This window comes from Megalobrama amblycephala, linkage group LG4 (genome assembly GCF_018812025.1).
Source record: "Megalobrama amblycephala isolate DHTTF-2021 linkage group LG4, ASM1881202v1, whole genome shotgun sequence".
NCBI classification, from domain to species: Eukaryota; Metazoa; Chordata; class Actinopteri; order Cypriniformes; family Xenocyprididae; genus Megalobrama; species Megalobrama amblycephala.
Genome location: NC_063047.1, coordinates 51,788,847 through 51,804,584, shown reverse-complemented (window position 1 = coordinate 51,804,584; position 15,738 = coordinate 51,788,847). Strand labels below are relative to the sequence as shown.

Sequence of the window (15,738 nt, the reverse complement as noted above, 5' to 3'; positions counted from 1 at the left end):
TAACATAAAACCCTAATGTACATAACTGATTAGAAAAAAATGAGAAAAACTAAGAAGAAACAGTTATTTCAACGAAAATATATAAAATGTGAAGTGTCACGCAGGGAATTGTGGGCATGTCAATTTACGGTTTTTCACTGTAAATTTTACAATGAATTGTTATTTTTCACTTTCAAAAACTGTGAATTTAACGGTATTTTACCGTAAAATTACATTAAATGTACCGTTAGATCTATTACAGTTATTCACCGTATATAGTATGGAAACTTTCTGTAAACCAATTAACAGTTTTTCACCGCAGCATTTTTACAGTCTTTTACTGTTAAAATCACGGTAATTTTTTACAGTGTAGGTTTAGGGATCAGGGAGTGGAGACGGGTAGGTTTGGGGATATGTAAAGTTGGAGGAGTTGGACCTGGATCCAACCTCGCCCCCTGGATCTCGTGTTCTGCAGTGAGGACCATGGCTGTGTTCGAAATGGCATACTATCATCCTACTCTTACTATTTCTGCAGTAACTAGTCTGTATGTGCGTAGTATGCAAATTTTCTGTATGGAATACCTGGATGACCTACTATATTTGCCAGAATCTGCTAAATACAACTCAAGTACACTGAAATCAGTATGGAAGCTGTGTTTGGAATGGCACACTAAGATGCAACTCCTACTATACTGCAGTGTGCAATGTGTATAATGTATATATGTGTGTGTGTGTGTATATATATATATATATATATATATTTTTATGCTGACAAAATATAGCCTGTTTACCTAATGGCATAATCTACCATAAATCTTAAGATAATTATTTGTGATGTTTTGGAAAACCCAACTATAATGAGTTATTTTTACCTATATAATCAATTTGTTACCTGAACCATTAAAATTAGCTAACCTAGTGAATTTGATTCAAACTAGGCAAATTAGGCTAATTATATTTTTAACTTGAGTCAAACCAGTTAATTTACGTTACCACATAAGGCACATTTTTTTGTCAACATTTTTTCAGTGTACATTATTTACAGTGTAAAAAAAAATCTAATCAACTGCTTTTACGTGAAAAATTTAACCAAATCAACTGGACTTTACACCAACAAACAGAATTTTTATGGGTTAAATCAAGACCATTGGTAAGGAAGGACAGTCGAAAGGTAGTACATTTTCACTCAGGTTTCCACATAAAAAATAATGGTTAGCATTTTTATGTATTTGTAAAGCAACAACCTGCACAGCTGTGTTGAAATAATGTTCAATGTTTGTCATGACATCACTGTAGCATACTAAAACATTATTCGTTACATATTGTATACTATTTCACACAATATTCTTAGAAAAATAGTAGGCACTACGCACTGTATACTGGTCAGTAATCATTAAGTAGTAAGTTACTGTGCGATTTCGAACACAGCCCATCTCTGAAACGCAGCTTTTACACATGGATCATGACGTTACAAGCGGATTTCAAAGCTCTTGAAAAGACAACGTAAGATGTTTAAATAAATAAAAAATATATCATTTTCTGTTCATGGTTCATTTAACATATATTACAATTAGCAATAAAATTATAATTTCTGTATTCAGAAATGATATATTTTGTATATTTCATGTGAATTGTCTCGGCGATACATGACTTTTATTTTGAAAGGCTTCATAGATGGTAGCCATATGTGAGGAAATGTTCACGTCACTTCAACTACCACCTCAGTTCATAATGTAGCTGCTAGCTAGTGAAAATAGTGAAAATAGATATATAATTCAGAATGTATTTCTATAATCAACGGTTTTTTATTTCAGGGTTCACCGCTGTGGATTACCAGTACATGAGCGTGTTCAGCACCGAAGAGCCCTGAGTTGTGCTGCTAATTATGGTTTCAGCTGTCTAAACAAGCTAACGCAGTTAGGTAACGTTAGATAACAGCTTTTGTTTCTCAAAGATGAGCTCTTAGATAAACAGTGAAAAGTCTAAGAAATAAACACACAGCAGCCGAAGTATGGATGAAAAATACAGCAGTAATGTTATCTCCAGTGGGAAGCTGGGGCGAGTTGAGGCTCCAGATGCCAGGTAAGAGAAAATTGCACTAAATTCTCTTACACAATTAGCACTATGTATATGGCAGTACGATGTAACACTGATATTATGGGGTGGTGACGCTGCTTTTACCACGGTACCATGGTAAGAAAACATACTTTTTGTAATTGCTAATGTCTTTTAGTGGACCATCTATTGAATGACTACCTCAGTATTCTTGAAATACCAGTAAATACTATTGTCCATTGTATGTTTTTGTACCATACATAACATTACTATGTGATGCATCCTGACACTGTACCTATCACTATAGTACTTTTCAATGTGTCTGCATGGTCTTTCTTGTTTACCACATTCAGAGAATGCTTTGGTATTACCATAATGGTAGTGTTCCAAACCTATGGCATTGCTCTGTTTTCCATGGTATTTTATGGTACTTGTAGGTTTTGTTTTTTGATATATTTTTTTATAAGAATAGCTCAGCTTTATTTGTCTAATTTTCTACTTTAACTCAATGTTGTTGTTGTTTTCTTTCTTTCTTTCTTTCTTTCTTTCTTTCTTTCTTTCCAGACTGACCCGGTACATAGTATTACTCTACTTTACCAAGCTGTTGAAGGCTTTTGGGATATTTGAGTCCTATGATCTCCTCAAAGTTGTGCATATTGTACAGTTTCTCTTTATTTTGAAAATGGGGTAAGGAGTGACATCACACATGTATAAATACAAGTGTCATGATTGTTTACTTACGGCATTTCTGATCATATAAATACGTCCTGTTTTCTGCATAGGTGTGCAATGATACTGGTTTTCTTTCAAAAGCCATTCTCATCTGGAAAAATGATCCCCAAGAGACAGGTAAAGTTCTTCTAATTCTACTTCAACTTTTAAATTCATCAATTTTAAAACACATTCATTTAGATTATGAAAAACTTATGATTATGTCATCATTTACTCACTCTCATGTCATGCCAAACCCCTTTCGTTCATCTTCAAAATGCATGAAATATTTTTAATATTCTCTCATCCTTTTCGTCCATCCTTTGAAATTCCATGCAACCATAACATTCCACACATTAAAAACATTCATAAAGATAGTGTTAAAGTGATCCATATGAATTAGTGGTTTAAATCAAATCTTCTGAAGAGACATGATTGCTTTATAACTGTGATGAACAGATTCAATTGAAGCTTTTATTCACATAAACATTAATCAACACGCATATATAGTACAAAATCAACCGCTAGCCAGTAGCCAAATTTAATACTGGCTAATGTTGATGCATTAAAAGTTACAGCTATAATAGCGTGTAATGCTCATTCTGGTTGTGTTATGGAAGTAAAATGGATTGCAAATGCCATTTCATGTCGACCTGTTTTGCATAGCAGCCTGACTTCATTTGTTTAACTTCTGATTTCAGTGGATCAAAATCTTCAAGCATGCTGTCATGAGCTGCGTCATTTCCCTGTTGGGTTTCTTTGGGTTGACACTCTGTGGGCCACTAAGGTATGTCTTTGTGCTGAATATAAAATAAATACATTCCTTATTATTCTGTTATTTAGCATTTCAAGCATTTGGCCTAAACTGATGGTATTTATTTCAGGACACTTTTGCTGTTTGAGCACAGTGATGTGGTGGTGATTTCTCTCCTCAGCGTTCTCTTCACCAGCTCTGGAGGGGGACCTTCTAAGGTCAGAACTCTAGAGAAATCATAACCGTATCTCAGAATTAACTGTATAAACCAGCTGACACATTTCCATGTGTTTTTTTTTTTTATAGACGAGGGGTGCTGCTTTATTCATAATTGCTGTGATCTGCCTTTTGCTCTTTGATAATGATGATCTCATGGCAAAGATGGCAGAGCACCGTATCCTTACCACTCTACCAGAAATGTATACACTGTTATTATATCAAGGTGAAGTGTGTCAATTCCTCCCCTTTAATGACACCTTGCAGGCAAAATGGCAAAAATGATAACTGTTTTCCAACAAAAAGGAAAGATGGTGGAGCAAGTTATTACATTTTGATAAAGATTTTATTCTTTGGAATGACATTTACAGATAAATCATTCACAATATCATCATGAATGTGCATTTGGAAATGTTTACTTTTTAGTTTTATCTACAACTGTATACTCCTTAACTCTATTTATTTAAGCTGAGGGGCACCATGACAGTGCTCTTACCCATGCGCTGTACACAGGGATTGCATTTTTAGGTGTGGCGGACCACAAGGTGTTTTTTTGATCACTTTTTTGAAATCTTTAAGAGTGTTGTTATTGTTTACTAGAGTACAGACTCAGATGAAGGATCAGTGAGATCATGATGATTAACTCTCATTTTCTGAGCAGGGTGGAGTGGTTCTGCTGGTTTTAGCTCTGTGCCTGAAGGTGGCTTTCAACACGGCATCTAGAAAATTATCAGTGGAGATTGGGGGCGCAAAACGCCTATATGCTTTATCTAACCTTGTGTCCGCTGTGGTTCTGCTGCCCTGGGTCATAGTGCTGTCTGCAACCACTGAGGTAACAACCAGCAGATGCTTTGTTTACTGTAGTGGATCTTAACCAGGTGTCCAAGCCCACTAGAGGGGCTCAGCAAACCTCCAAGGGGGCCTCAATTGTTTTATACTAAATGATATACTATAATACAATAAAGTTTTATACTAAAAGTATTTAAAATAACCTAAAACAACCAAAAATAGATATTTCTTTTTTTAATTTTCCCATTCAAGAACTGTTTGTTTCCTTTGAAGAAGCAGGGTTCCTTGGAAAACCTGGATATATGAGTTAGCCTAACTTTAAAAGTGTGATTTCTAGATTTGGAAAAGTCATGTAAATGAATTCAATCTTAAAACGTTATGGGCATTTTTATAATAAATAATATTTATAGTTATGTTACTGTATATTTCTATTTATATCAGTATCTTAAATATTTTAAATGGGGGGATGGTGGTTGGCCTTTGAGTCAAGAAAGTTTGAGAACCTCTGGTTTATTGGCATCATTTATATTTAAAGACCACATGAAGTAGTTTTACGCACCCATTTACTTTCCTGTGTTTACTTATTTTCTATTGAAACAGGAAATTGTGGTAGGAACATATTCTAGAAAGAATTGTCATTTATTTTATGATAAATAGCCAATTGATTTTAATTTCAATTTGCTAATTATTTACTATTTATTTATTACTAGTTGATGGCAGGTGGTATTTATAATTTATATGTCCCTCCCAACATCCTTATTCTACAGAGCTTATTATTAGGTAAATTTGTGCTAATTATTTATTTTTTATAGATTATAGTTTATTTTGTCAACTTTTAGGAGTCAAAAATTAACAGACATGGACTAAATGCCACAAAACTCCAAATCTTATTTCATTGGGAATAAGTTAGCACTTGAGAGTGCAAGTCAGTGTAAAATGGTTAAATCAAAAACAGTGCACCATCTTTAGATGCATTAGCCTTATTATAAATGCTTAAAACAATACAGATACTCTTGTAAGTTCTTGACCTTTTTACAAAATGGAAATCTGCAGAGTAAGGTGGAATCCTGGTCCGGCCTCATCTTGCCTTTTGCCATGATCATCTTCTCTGTGATGATACTGGACTTTTACGTGGAGTCCATCTGCACGGCAAAGCTGGAAACCTCACGCTGTGCTCGATATGGCTCCATCTTCCTGTTCCTCAGTGGCCTGCTGCTGGCAAACTTCTGGACCCACCCGCTAACTGACCAGCTCAGAGTGATAAGTAAGCCAGGTCAGCAGAGTAGCACTGAGCATGTGCTGTCTGGTGGAGTGCTGGTCAGCGCCTGCTTCTTCATCATGGGTAAGTTAATATCTATGATAGAAGATTTAATGCAAGGAATGTATTTGAAAGATTTATATTTCCCCATCACAGAGGGAAAGATGTAAGGAGTTTGTGCTAAATAAAAAAAATTAAAAAAAGTGGAAGAAGTAAATATTACCATCATAGTGTTGAAACAGGTTATTTAACAACAACAATAAAAGGGTTGTTTAATCACATCAATAAAAAGGTGAATTGAAAGCAGCACATTTTACTTTGTCCTAATTGAATGTACCATTTGATGTTTTCAGCCGATAGCATACTGTCAGCCCCTTCTTCAAAAGGTCAGAAGGGAACACTGGTGGGTTATTCCCCCGAAGGAACTCCTCTTTATAACTTCATGGGCGATGCACTTCAGCACACGTCCCAGTCTCTGCCTCGCTTCATCAAAGACTCACTCAAACAGATCCTGGAGGAATATGACTCACGGCAGATTTTTTACTTTCTCTGTCTCAACCTGGTACGTTTGCTTCTGTAGGATGGCCTCTTCAACTCGTGTGTTTATTAGATTTTGGTCATGAAGTGTAGAAGATGCTCAGTTTAAATGCTTTAATTTTAATTGCTTAGAATGTTTCTTTCTTGTCATAATGACAGAAAATGAATTTTATGATTCAAATGTTTATAAGATTTAGAGCATGGGAGCAATGAAATATAATTGAATCCCCTCACTTCATTGAAATTGTAACCCCCATGACCTAATATAACTGCCTGTCTGATATAACTTGCCAACAGTATATTGATAACAGTTTTGTTGTTCTTTGTTGCAGGCCTTCACGTTTGTGGAGCTCTTCTATGGTGTGTGGACCAACAGTCTGGGGCTGATCTCTGATGGCTTTCACATGCTGTTTGACTGCTCTGCTTTGGTTCTGGGGTTGTTTGCTGCCCTCATGACCAGATGGAAAGCAACAAGGATATATTCCTATGGGTAAAGTAGTGCTGCTTGCTAATTTTAGGATAACATATTTGTGAAATGAATGCACATTATACATTTGTATGCATGCAGACTTATTTGGATTGTGGACGATAAAATGCTCACAAAAAAGAGCATACACAGGTGCTGCCTGATTTACCATTGCAGCAAAATCTTGAGATTGAAATCCAGTCATTCCAATAGGAATTGGTGCAATCTGGAGTTTTGCAAAAAAAAAAAAAAAAAAAAAAAGACAGATTTTGCTCATTTTCAAGTTGGTCAAGTGAATTTGTTGCGCGGACTGACAGACAGCTGCTTGTTTTAAAAGTGACTTGTGTCAGCTGTGTGTAGTACATTGCTATGCTATTGACAATAGACAGTTTTATGGCTGGCAAAAGTTTGCTGAAATATCGCTAATGTGTGCCTAACCTTAAGGCTAGAATACACTACATGACTTTTTAAAATACTAGGCATCATACACTTGCTGAATTTGTAAATTGTTACAAGGAAAAATGAAACCACTGAGGATGGCTCTACCAGACTTTCAAGCTGTTCCAAACACAAACCATGTCACGCAGAAACATGCGCCTTGTTGCTAGGAGGCACATTACAAATATAAACAATATATTTTTTTAAATTGGCTAAAAATATCACGCATGTTTGATATCCTTCAATGGGATGGAATCATAGTCTGAAGCTAAATAAATCTGTGTCCAAGTCTGTGCTCATCATACACTACAAGATTTTTGGTAAAATATGTTACCCCTGTGTAAAATCTGCAGACTCGCTATGACTCTCGTCAACTACTGTAAAATCATGTAATTTATTCCAGCATTGTGTAGTGTATTCTAGCTTTTAAGACTGGGAAACACCAAGCCGACATCATTGAACTAGCGGTGACGAAAGCTGACTGTGTTTGTCGCCTCTCATCAGCTGCGTTTCAAACAAAAGGCCTAATGACGACCGTCAACTAGCATGTGCATTCTGTGTCTGCGTGTAAGGAAATAACGGTCTATATCAGCAGTTATGAATTCAGTAGTCTATATTCGTCATTCAAAAAGGAGAAACCAAAACTAGGACTGCAGATATGCACAATATAAATATAATACAAATATATATTTGTTCATATCGCACAGATATAAAAAGCAACACTTGCTTACCATTTTGAATATTCATCACGCTGATCACTTTCTTCATTCCAGTCAGTTCATGTTATTATGAAAATATTTGTGCATTTTTAAAGTCGTAAGATGACTTGAAATTAGAACTCTCTATACCTTCTTGACTTCTTTGCTCGCTTTAATCACTTTTGCTTTTATTCTCGTGCACTGATTTGTTTGCTAAGCTGAACAGCCAATCAGAATTCTTTCTCTCACTGAAGGCGCCAACGCAGATTCAACATGCTGAATTGGCCCCCAAAAAAATGATGCCGTCCGACTAGAGCCAACGATGCAGAACACACACACAAAAAAAAAAAAAAAACTAAGTTAACTGATGCTTTAAAAAGGCCAGACTGCCGACTGTGGTCTTGGTGTGGCCCGGGCTTTACAGTGAACGAGGAACCTATTCAGACACATCCAGTGAACTAATTGTCATAAAAACTTGGAAGTGGACTCAGTAAGCAACCACCAAGAATACATTAGTAACCACACAATAAGGCAACGGCAACCAACAACAATCCTCATTGTGGCGGAGGGTTTTGGATCACTCGCATTTTCTTTAGAATTTTTCTTTAAAAATTTGGTTTGCTTGTGTTATGTTTTGGTTTTTGTTTAAATTACCTATTTCCCCTAGAAAGTTTGGTCCTACATCATAAATTGTGTTTCTATGATCACTTCTGAAAATGTAATTTATGTTATGGAGTTATGGCTGTGTTTAATCTGTAAACCAGTAAGTAGTTGTTTTGATTATGTTCTTTACAATGAATTCAAACTGGTTCACAAAACATGTTGAAATGATTCATTAGCAAATAATTCTGAATCAAAAGTTATTTTTAAAAATGATCCAGGAATCATAATTGATGGAGAAGTCATGGAAAGTCATTGGTGTGGGAACCCTGATTACTGGACAAAACGGAATTGTGTTGTCATTTTTAGTGCTGTTAACAGTGTGTCTCATTTCAGGTACGGTCGTGTGGAGATTCTCTCTGGGTTTATCAATGGCCTGTTTCTCATGGTCATAGCTTTTTTTGTGTTTGTGGAGTCAGTCACCAGAGTCATCGATCCACCAAACATCAACACAGATATGCTAACGGTATGCACAGCTAACATTCAAGACATTGTTGTCAGGATTGACAAAGCTATTGCCAAGTTGGTGTCTTAAATTGGTTTTGCTAGTTGAACAAACAAAAGTGACGTAAAGTTTCACACATGAATCCTGTCACCTCATGCTCATGCTTGTCTTCAATCCATTTGTTCCTTAAAGCCAGTGTCGGTTGGTGGACTCCTCGTTAATCTGGTGGGCATCTGTGCCTTCAGTCATGCACACTCCCATGGGGCATCCAAAGGTAGCTGCTCTGGGCATGACCACGGCCACTCGCACCATGGGCATGGGCATGGCAGTGCAGAACACAGCCATGGAGGACATGGACATAGTCATGGAGGACATGGTCACTCTCATGGCCACGGGCATTCCCACGGAGGGGGAGGGGGAATGAATGCTAATATGCGAGGTGGGTCTGTCATGAGTATGATTTGTGTTTAATATAGACATGACAAGGTTATTTATTAATCCAGAAATGAGAAGTCAATTATCATTTATCAATTCTGATGCTTTTCTGAGTTTTGAAGATGACATGTCCTTATTCTGTTTGCAGGAGTGTTTCTACATGTGCTTGCTGACACACTGGGTAGTGTTGGTGTGATTATATCCACTCTTCTCATCAAACAGTTTGGATGGTTGATCGCAGATCCCATTTGTTCACTCTTTATTGCCACGCTGATTTTTCTCAGTGTCATTCCTTTGTTAAAAGACGCATGTGAGGTTCTTCTACTGAGAACGCCACCTGAAAATGACAAGGAGCTTAACTTTGCACTTGAAAAGGTATGAATAGAAAAAAATATACACTACTGGTCAAATGTTTGGAATAATTAAGATGATTTCTAAAGAATCGTGTGACACAGAAGACTGGAGTAATGGCTGCTGAAAATTAAGTTTTGCCATCACAGGAATAAAGTACATTTTACAATATATTAAATAGAAAACCATTCTTTTATATTTGTAATATTTCTCTATTTTACTGTTTTTACTGTTTTTTTTGTTTTTTTGTTTTCTCTTATGATCACCAAGGCAACCTTGGTGAGCATAAGAGACTTCTTTCCAAAGCATATTTTAAAAATTGCAATTCCAAACTTTTGGCTGGTTAATGTAGCTTAATTTTTTGGATTACCAAATTGAATGCTTTACATTGTATATTATTTAATGCTGCTTTGTTTGTCTAAGATTCAGAAAATAGAAGGTGTTTTATCCTATCGTGATCCACACTTCTGGAGACATTCTGCCAGTGTCATTGCTGGAACCATCCATCTCCAGCTCATGTCTGATGTAGTGGAACAGCGAGTTATTCAACAGGTATGAATGCTACTTCTTAAAGATGGCTTGTTTACAAATTTACAACCGTTTGTTTGGCCTCTCCAATGTTGGTTTTACCATTTTACCAAAGGATTAGACATTTAAGCTGTCCCGATTCAGAGGATGAATCCTTCAAAAGACGTGGACTTCAAAGGCCATGCATTCGAAGTCCATGAAGGTCAGACCAAACGTGGTTAAATGGGATGGTCTAGGATATTAAGTAAAGAACATGTTCCATGAAGATATTTTGTAAATTTCCTACCATAAATATATAAAAAATTTATTTTGATATATTGACCTTTATGACTGGTTTTGTGGTCTAGGGTCACATATATTTAAAAATTACAAATACGGTGAAAATACAGGTATTGGCGAGTACCAGAAATGAAGGTATCGGTATAGGCCTCATTGTGGGGAAAAAGTGTGATCAGTGCATCCCTAAATAGAACAGCTATAAAGTTTTCGTTGTTGTTGTTGTTTATTTTTTAATTTTTATTTTATTTTTTTTTTTTTTTTTACATTTGAATCATTAGATATTTGAGTAAGTTGAAACCCAATATTTTTAAATATAAGTGTAATCCGGCAATTTCTCTAAAAAAAAAAATATTATCCAGGAAATGAAGGACGCATTTTCAGGCCACATTTGAAGGAGCTTTCGAATTGAGACTTCCTGTGTCATACCACTGTGATGCAATGTGGCCTTTGAACGATGCAGCCTCTGAACTGGGTTGCAGCTTTAGTTAGATGTAATTTTCCTCTTCATTTTTATTTATTTATTACTTAAACTCCATTCTGATCTCAGATCGTATAATAACCTACAATTTTTGGTTGTTTCATGTATTGGTTTTATTGTTTTGGCCAAAAATGAAGTAAATTACTGACCAGTTTGTATTGTTTACACTAAAATTTTTCTCAGGTGTCTGCTGTGTTGAAGGATGCTGGTGTTAATAACCTGACTATACAGTTGGAAAAAGAGGCTTACTTCCAGCACATGTCTGGCCTAAGCACTGGATTCCATGAGGTTCTAACCATGACACAACAGATGGAGTCCATGAAATATTATAAAGACGGCACATGTATCATGTAAACTGTTGTTTTAACACATTTAAATATTAAGAAATAAAGGGATAAAAGGTGTAATTTTAATCTCCTCATTTTTTAATTAAAAAAATGTTTTAATAAAAATGTATTTTATGATGTCTACCACAGACTCTGTCTGGTTTCTAACAGTTAGAAATAATACTTTTTTTTATATTGCATTCTTGTCACTTTACAATAATTTCCACTGACACAATCACTTGTTTTTCCACCATATACAATATAAAAAATTATTCACTGTAATACAGTGACAAAAATTACATATCAGAAATAAGTGAACAAATGAAAGCCATAATTTAAAAATATATATTTACAGGCAAGATCTTTGTAAGACCTGATTATTAGTCCTGATTTGTGGGTTGGCAGGGCATATGAAATCCTATGACACAATGATTTAGTTTTTCTAATAACATGAAATAAGAAATCAAGTAATGAATACATGTCTCAAAACACTTAGTAAATAATAGTAAATAATAAAAAATTAATAGGTTGCACAAATAAGTACACATTAAAATTATAAACTTTCTGTTGTACAGTAGCAACAGCAGTACCTATGTTCATCGGTTAAAGAAAATGTTACATGGTAGTACAGATAATATAAGCCTATGCATTTAGTTGGTATGTATAAGCCTATAAAAACATTAGTGTGGCATTTGCAATTGTTTAGGTATGTGCAAATTATATGATTATATTGAATTAGTAGCAGTAGTAGTAAATAGTATTATCATTTACTATTTTTACATTAATAATTATACTCTTAATATAATTTTTAAGAGTAAGTAGTAAGTGTCAGCTTGTTACAAACATAACAGGAACATAAATTGGGTATTCTCAATGTGAGCAATGTTGTTGATATTTCCACAAGAACAAAGTTTCTGGAAAAGTGCAGCTCCCCAGCAAAAGGTGGCAGTGAAAAGCACACAAACTCTAGTACACTACAAAAGGAACACGTTCTACTTGAATCCCCGCCCCTGGGCGTCACGTGGTTATTAGTTGTCCTGGTAACGCATTGAAATCAGATGCGCCTGAGCCAATCAGAACTCAATGATTTTCGAACCCAGCGAATCACGTTCGAAAGAGCGACAATTTAAACCACATAGGAAATTCAATGTTACATCGAGCTCGCTTGAGTACAATCAACTAGTTTGTTCATCGAGTCACAGCAAAAAGCTTCCTGAAATAATGGCTCTCCGTGTCACAAGGGTAAGTTGTTTTTAAATGCCGTTTTTTTTTATCAAAAGTGTATCTTATCATATTAAAGGTCAAGTTATTTGTCTTTAAGTTGATACTTAAAGCTCTGAAATACTTCCTTCTTGCACGTTATTATGTTAGTGTGTTGTTTTACTCGGTTTTTCTTTAGTTCAGTATATCTTTTTGTAGAAGAGCTTGGCAAGTTCTGTGTAATACTTGGTTTAAAATGCATGCATTTTAAAGACTTTACACTTCAGTTCGCATTAGTGCTGTTAATTGGCTAGCATGCTTTCGAACCTCGCGTGACCTTCTCAAAAAACGCTTCCTAGAATGCAAACCTGATCTTGCTACATCTTAAAGATTAGCATTTGTGTCGCTCAACCAATTGTCATATTCTTTATGCATAAATCGATCTGTGATCCTCTTGTTTTGAGTAGAACACCCGCCTGGCCAGCAGCGAGAATCAGAACGCTCTGCCCGGAAAAGCAGCTGTAGCGAACAAGCCCGGACTCAGACCCCGGGCCGCGCTGGGGGAGATTGGCAACAATCCGCAGACACGGCAGGCTTTGAGGAAGAAGGTAAGTGCAGTTTCTTCTTCAGGCTTTTTTTTTTTTTTTTTCCTTCTTCCTCTCCTCTCAACCGTATTTAACCGTTTAAAACAGGAGGTGAAGGCTGCACCCAACGCGGAGGTTGTGGCTGAGAAAGCGCCTGTGGTTCAACAGCCCAAGAAGGAGTCTCCTAAAGTTAAGCATGACGTTCAGGTGAGAAGTAAATGCGCGGCGTTTAAAGGGTCAGTTCACCAGAATATGAAGTCCGTAGTATAGAAGCCACTGTGCCATGACTAAGTCAAGAAAAGGGCAGCTTGCCTTGTAAGTTTCTAAATGGACTAATCTATTTCCACGTTTCCTGGCATTGGGTGGGGTTAATGCACTTTTGGTTTTAACTTGTAGACTTAAACTTTTGTTACTTGCAACTTTTTTTTTTTTTTTTTTTAACTTGACAGGCCAAAATGTGCTCTGCATCCTAAAAATGTAACTAGCGGACTCCTGGGAACTTCCAATGTAGACTAAGCAAATATGTAGTTGTAGTTTTTAACCAGAGGTTAATGCCCCTTGAAGTGTTCACTGTTCAGATGTATTGCTACAGTTCTAAATTCTTGAATTATCAATCTGCCTTGCTGCAAAAAATTCACTTCAGTTTTCCATTGCAGATTTTGTCCGAGCCTTCCTCTCCTGTTCCCATGGAGACCTCTGGCTGTGCTTCGGATGATCTGTGTCAGGCGTTCTCTGATGTTCTGCTTAATATCAAGGATGTGGATGCAGATGACTATGATAATCCTATGCTTTGCAGTGAATATGTCAAGGACATCTATTTGTATCTCCGTCAGCTTGAGGTTTGCAGAAAATATGCACTGTTATAATGCTTGTGTGTTCAGCAAGGTGAGCTTTTCTGCTTCTCTTGTAGACTGAGCAAGCTGTTAGGCCAAAATATCTGGAAGGAAAGGAAGTCACAGGAAACATGCGTGCCATTCTTATTGACTGGCTTGTGCAAGTCCAAATTAAGTTCAGGCTACTTCAGGAGACCATGTACATGACTGTTGCGATCATTGACCGCTTCCTTCAGGTGAGTCCTCTTTCCAGTTTTCACACCACTGCATCGTGTTGTCTTTTAGCTTTGGTTTTAATTGCCTTCACTTGTCCCTCAATCAGGATCATCCAGTTCCAAAGAAGCAGCTCCAGCTTGTTGGTGTAACGGCCATGTTTATTGCCTCCAAGTATGAAGAGATGTACCCACCAGAGATTGCAGACTTTGCCTTTGTGACAGACCGTGCCTATACCACTGGTCAGATCCGAGAGATGGAGATGAAGATCCTGAGAGTCCTTGACTTTGGCTTTGGAAGACCCCTGCCACTACAGTTCCTCAGGAGAGCCTCCAAAATTGGAGATGTAAGCTGGTTCATCTGTCTCTTTCCAAAAGTGCTTCTGAGCTGTTGCATGTTCATTGTTAATGCTAATATGGTTTGTCTTGCAGGTTACTGCAGAGCATCACACGTTGGCCAAGTACTTCCTGGAGCTCACCATGGTTGACTATGACATGGTCCACTTTCCTCCCTCCCAGGTGGCCAGTGCAGCTTATGCCCTCACCCTGAAGGTCTTCAGCTGTGGTGACTGGGTAAGATGTGTGGTTTTTTTTTTTTTTTTTTTTTTTCTATATATATATATATATATATATATATATATATATATATATATATATATATATATATATATATATATATAATATAAACTTGCCATCTATTTGTTACTTTTAAATGACATTCCATTTTGGCCCTTTACAGACACCTACTCTTCAGCATTATATGGGCTACACAGAAGATATGCTGGTTCCTGTGATGCAACACATTGCCAAAAATGTTGTGAGGGTCAATGAGGGGCTCTCAAAGCACCTGGTAAGTGGCTTCAGCCTGATTAAGTTGGCCTACTCGCCTTTGGTTCAAGTAGCTGTATAGTGTCTAGATGTATTAATGTGTCCCCACTAAAAAGTGTTTGCTTTCTCCTCCAGGCTGTAAAGAACAAGTATTCCAGTCAGAAACAGATGAGAATTGCTTCAATTTCTCAGCTCAAGTCATCCTTGATCAAGGACCTGGCCAAGCAAATCTCATAGTGTGGGGTTATGTTGAAGAGACTTAAGCACTGTGTGCTGCCTTGTAAAAATTGTAACTTATGCATGCTTTTACTGTTGCAACTTTTATCGCTTAAGATGTTTTTACAGGTGTTTTCATCTGCACTGCCATGTCCTGAGTAAAGGTGACCTTTAAAGTTGGATGATTCAAAACGTTTATGCAACCTTGTACATTTGATTTTCAAATAAACATTTTAACATTTTAAACAAGGTGTTTCATGGTGGCAATTATTTGATGGCTAAACACTCTAGGTTTGAGCTTTCAGAAATTGTCAAGTCCCTGTTGGCCTTTTGCTCCTTTTTTTTTTTTTTTTTTTTTTTTTTTTTTAGCACTTAAACATGTCAATTCCTGCAATTTCACTTGGTTCTTTGACAACCCCTGTGGGGGGGGGGGGGGGGTTTCCATTGGAATTCCATCAAGTT

At 36.6% G+C, this 15,738-nt stretch overlaps 2 protein-coding genes across 2 annotated transcripts; both read left to right on the top strand.

Annotated features, from left to right (window-relative positions):
* The first annotated feature begins 1,646 nt into the window (after positions 1–1,646).
* slc30a5 (solute carrier family 30 member 5) lies at positions 1,647–11,547 on the top strand. The gene is made up of 16 exons (XM_048189907.1): positions 1,647–2,061; positions 2,599–2,721; positions 2,817–2,883; positions 3,447–3,532; positions 3,630–3,717; positions 3,806–3,893; positions 4,184–4,260; positions 4,377–4,547; positions 5,558–5,846; positions 6,116–6,324; positions 6,632–6,789; positions 8,898–9,027; positions 9,199–9,445; positions 9,590–9,816; positions 10,216–10,344; positions 11,261–11,547. Exons 1-16 carry the CDS (start codon positions 1,991–1,993, stop codon positions 11,429–11,431), a joined length of 2,331 nt encoding a protein of 776 aa, XP_048045864.1. The 5' UTR covers positions 1,647–1,990; the 3' UTR covers positions 11,432–11,547.
* Positions 11,548–12,487: 940 nt separating this feature from the next.
* Positions 12,488–15,522, top strand: ccnb1 (cyclin B1). Its single transcript, XM_048189908.1, has 9 exons — positions 12,488–12,645; positions 13,071–13,211; positions 13,296–13,394; positions 13,844–14,026; positions 14,098–14,256; positions 14,343–14,579; positions 14,665–14,805; positions 14,972–15,082; positions 15,196–15,522. Exons 1-9 carry the CDS (start codon positions 12,625–12,627, stop codon positions 15,295–15,297), a joined length of 1,194 nt encoding a protein of 397 aa, XP_048045865.1. The 5' UTR covers positions 12,488–12,624; the 3' UTR covers positions 15,298–15,522.
* The last annotated feature ends 216 nt before the right edge of the window (positions 15,523–15,738 follow it).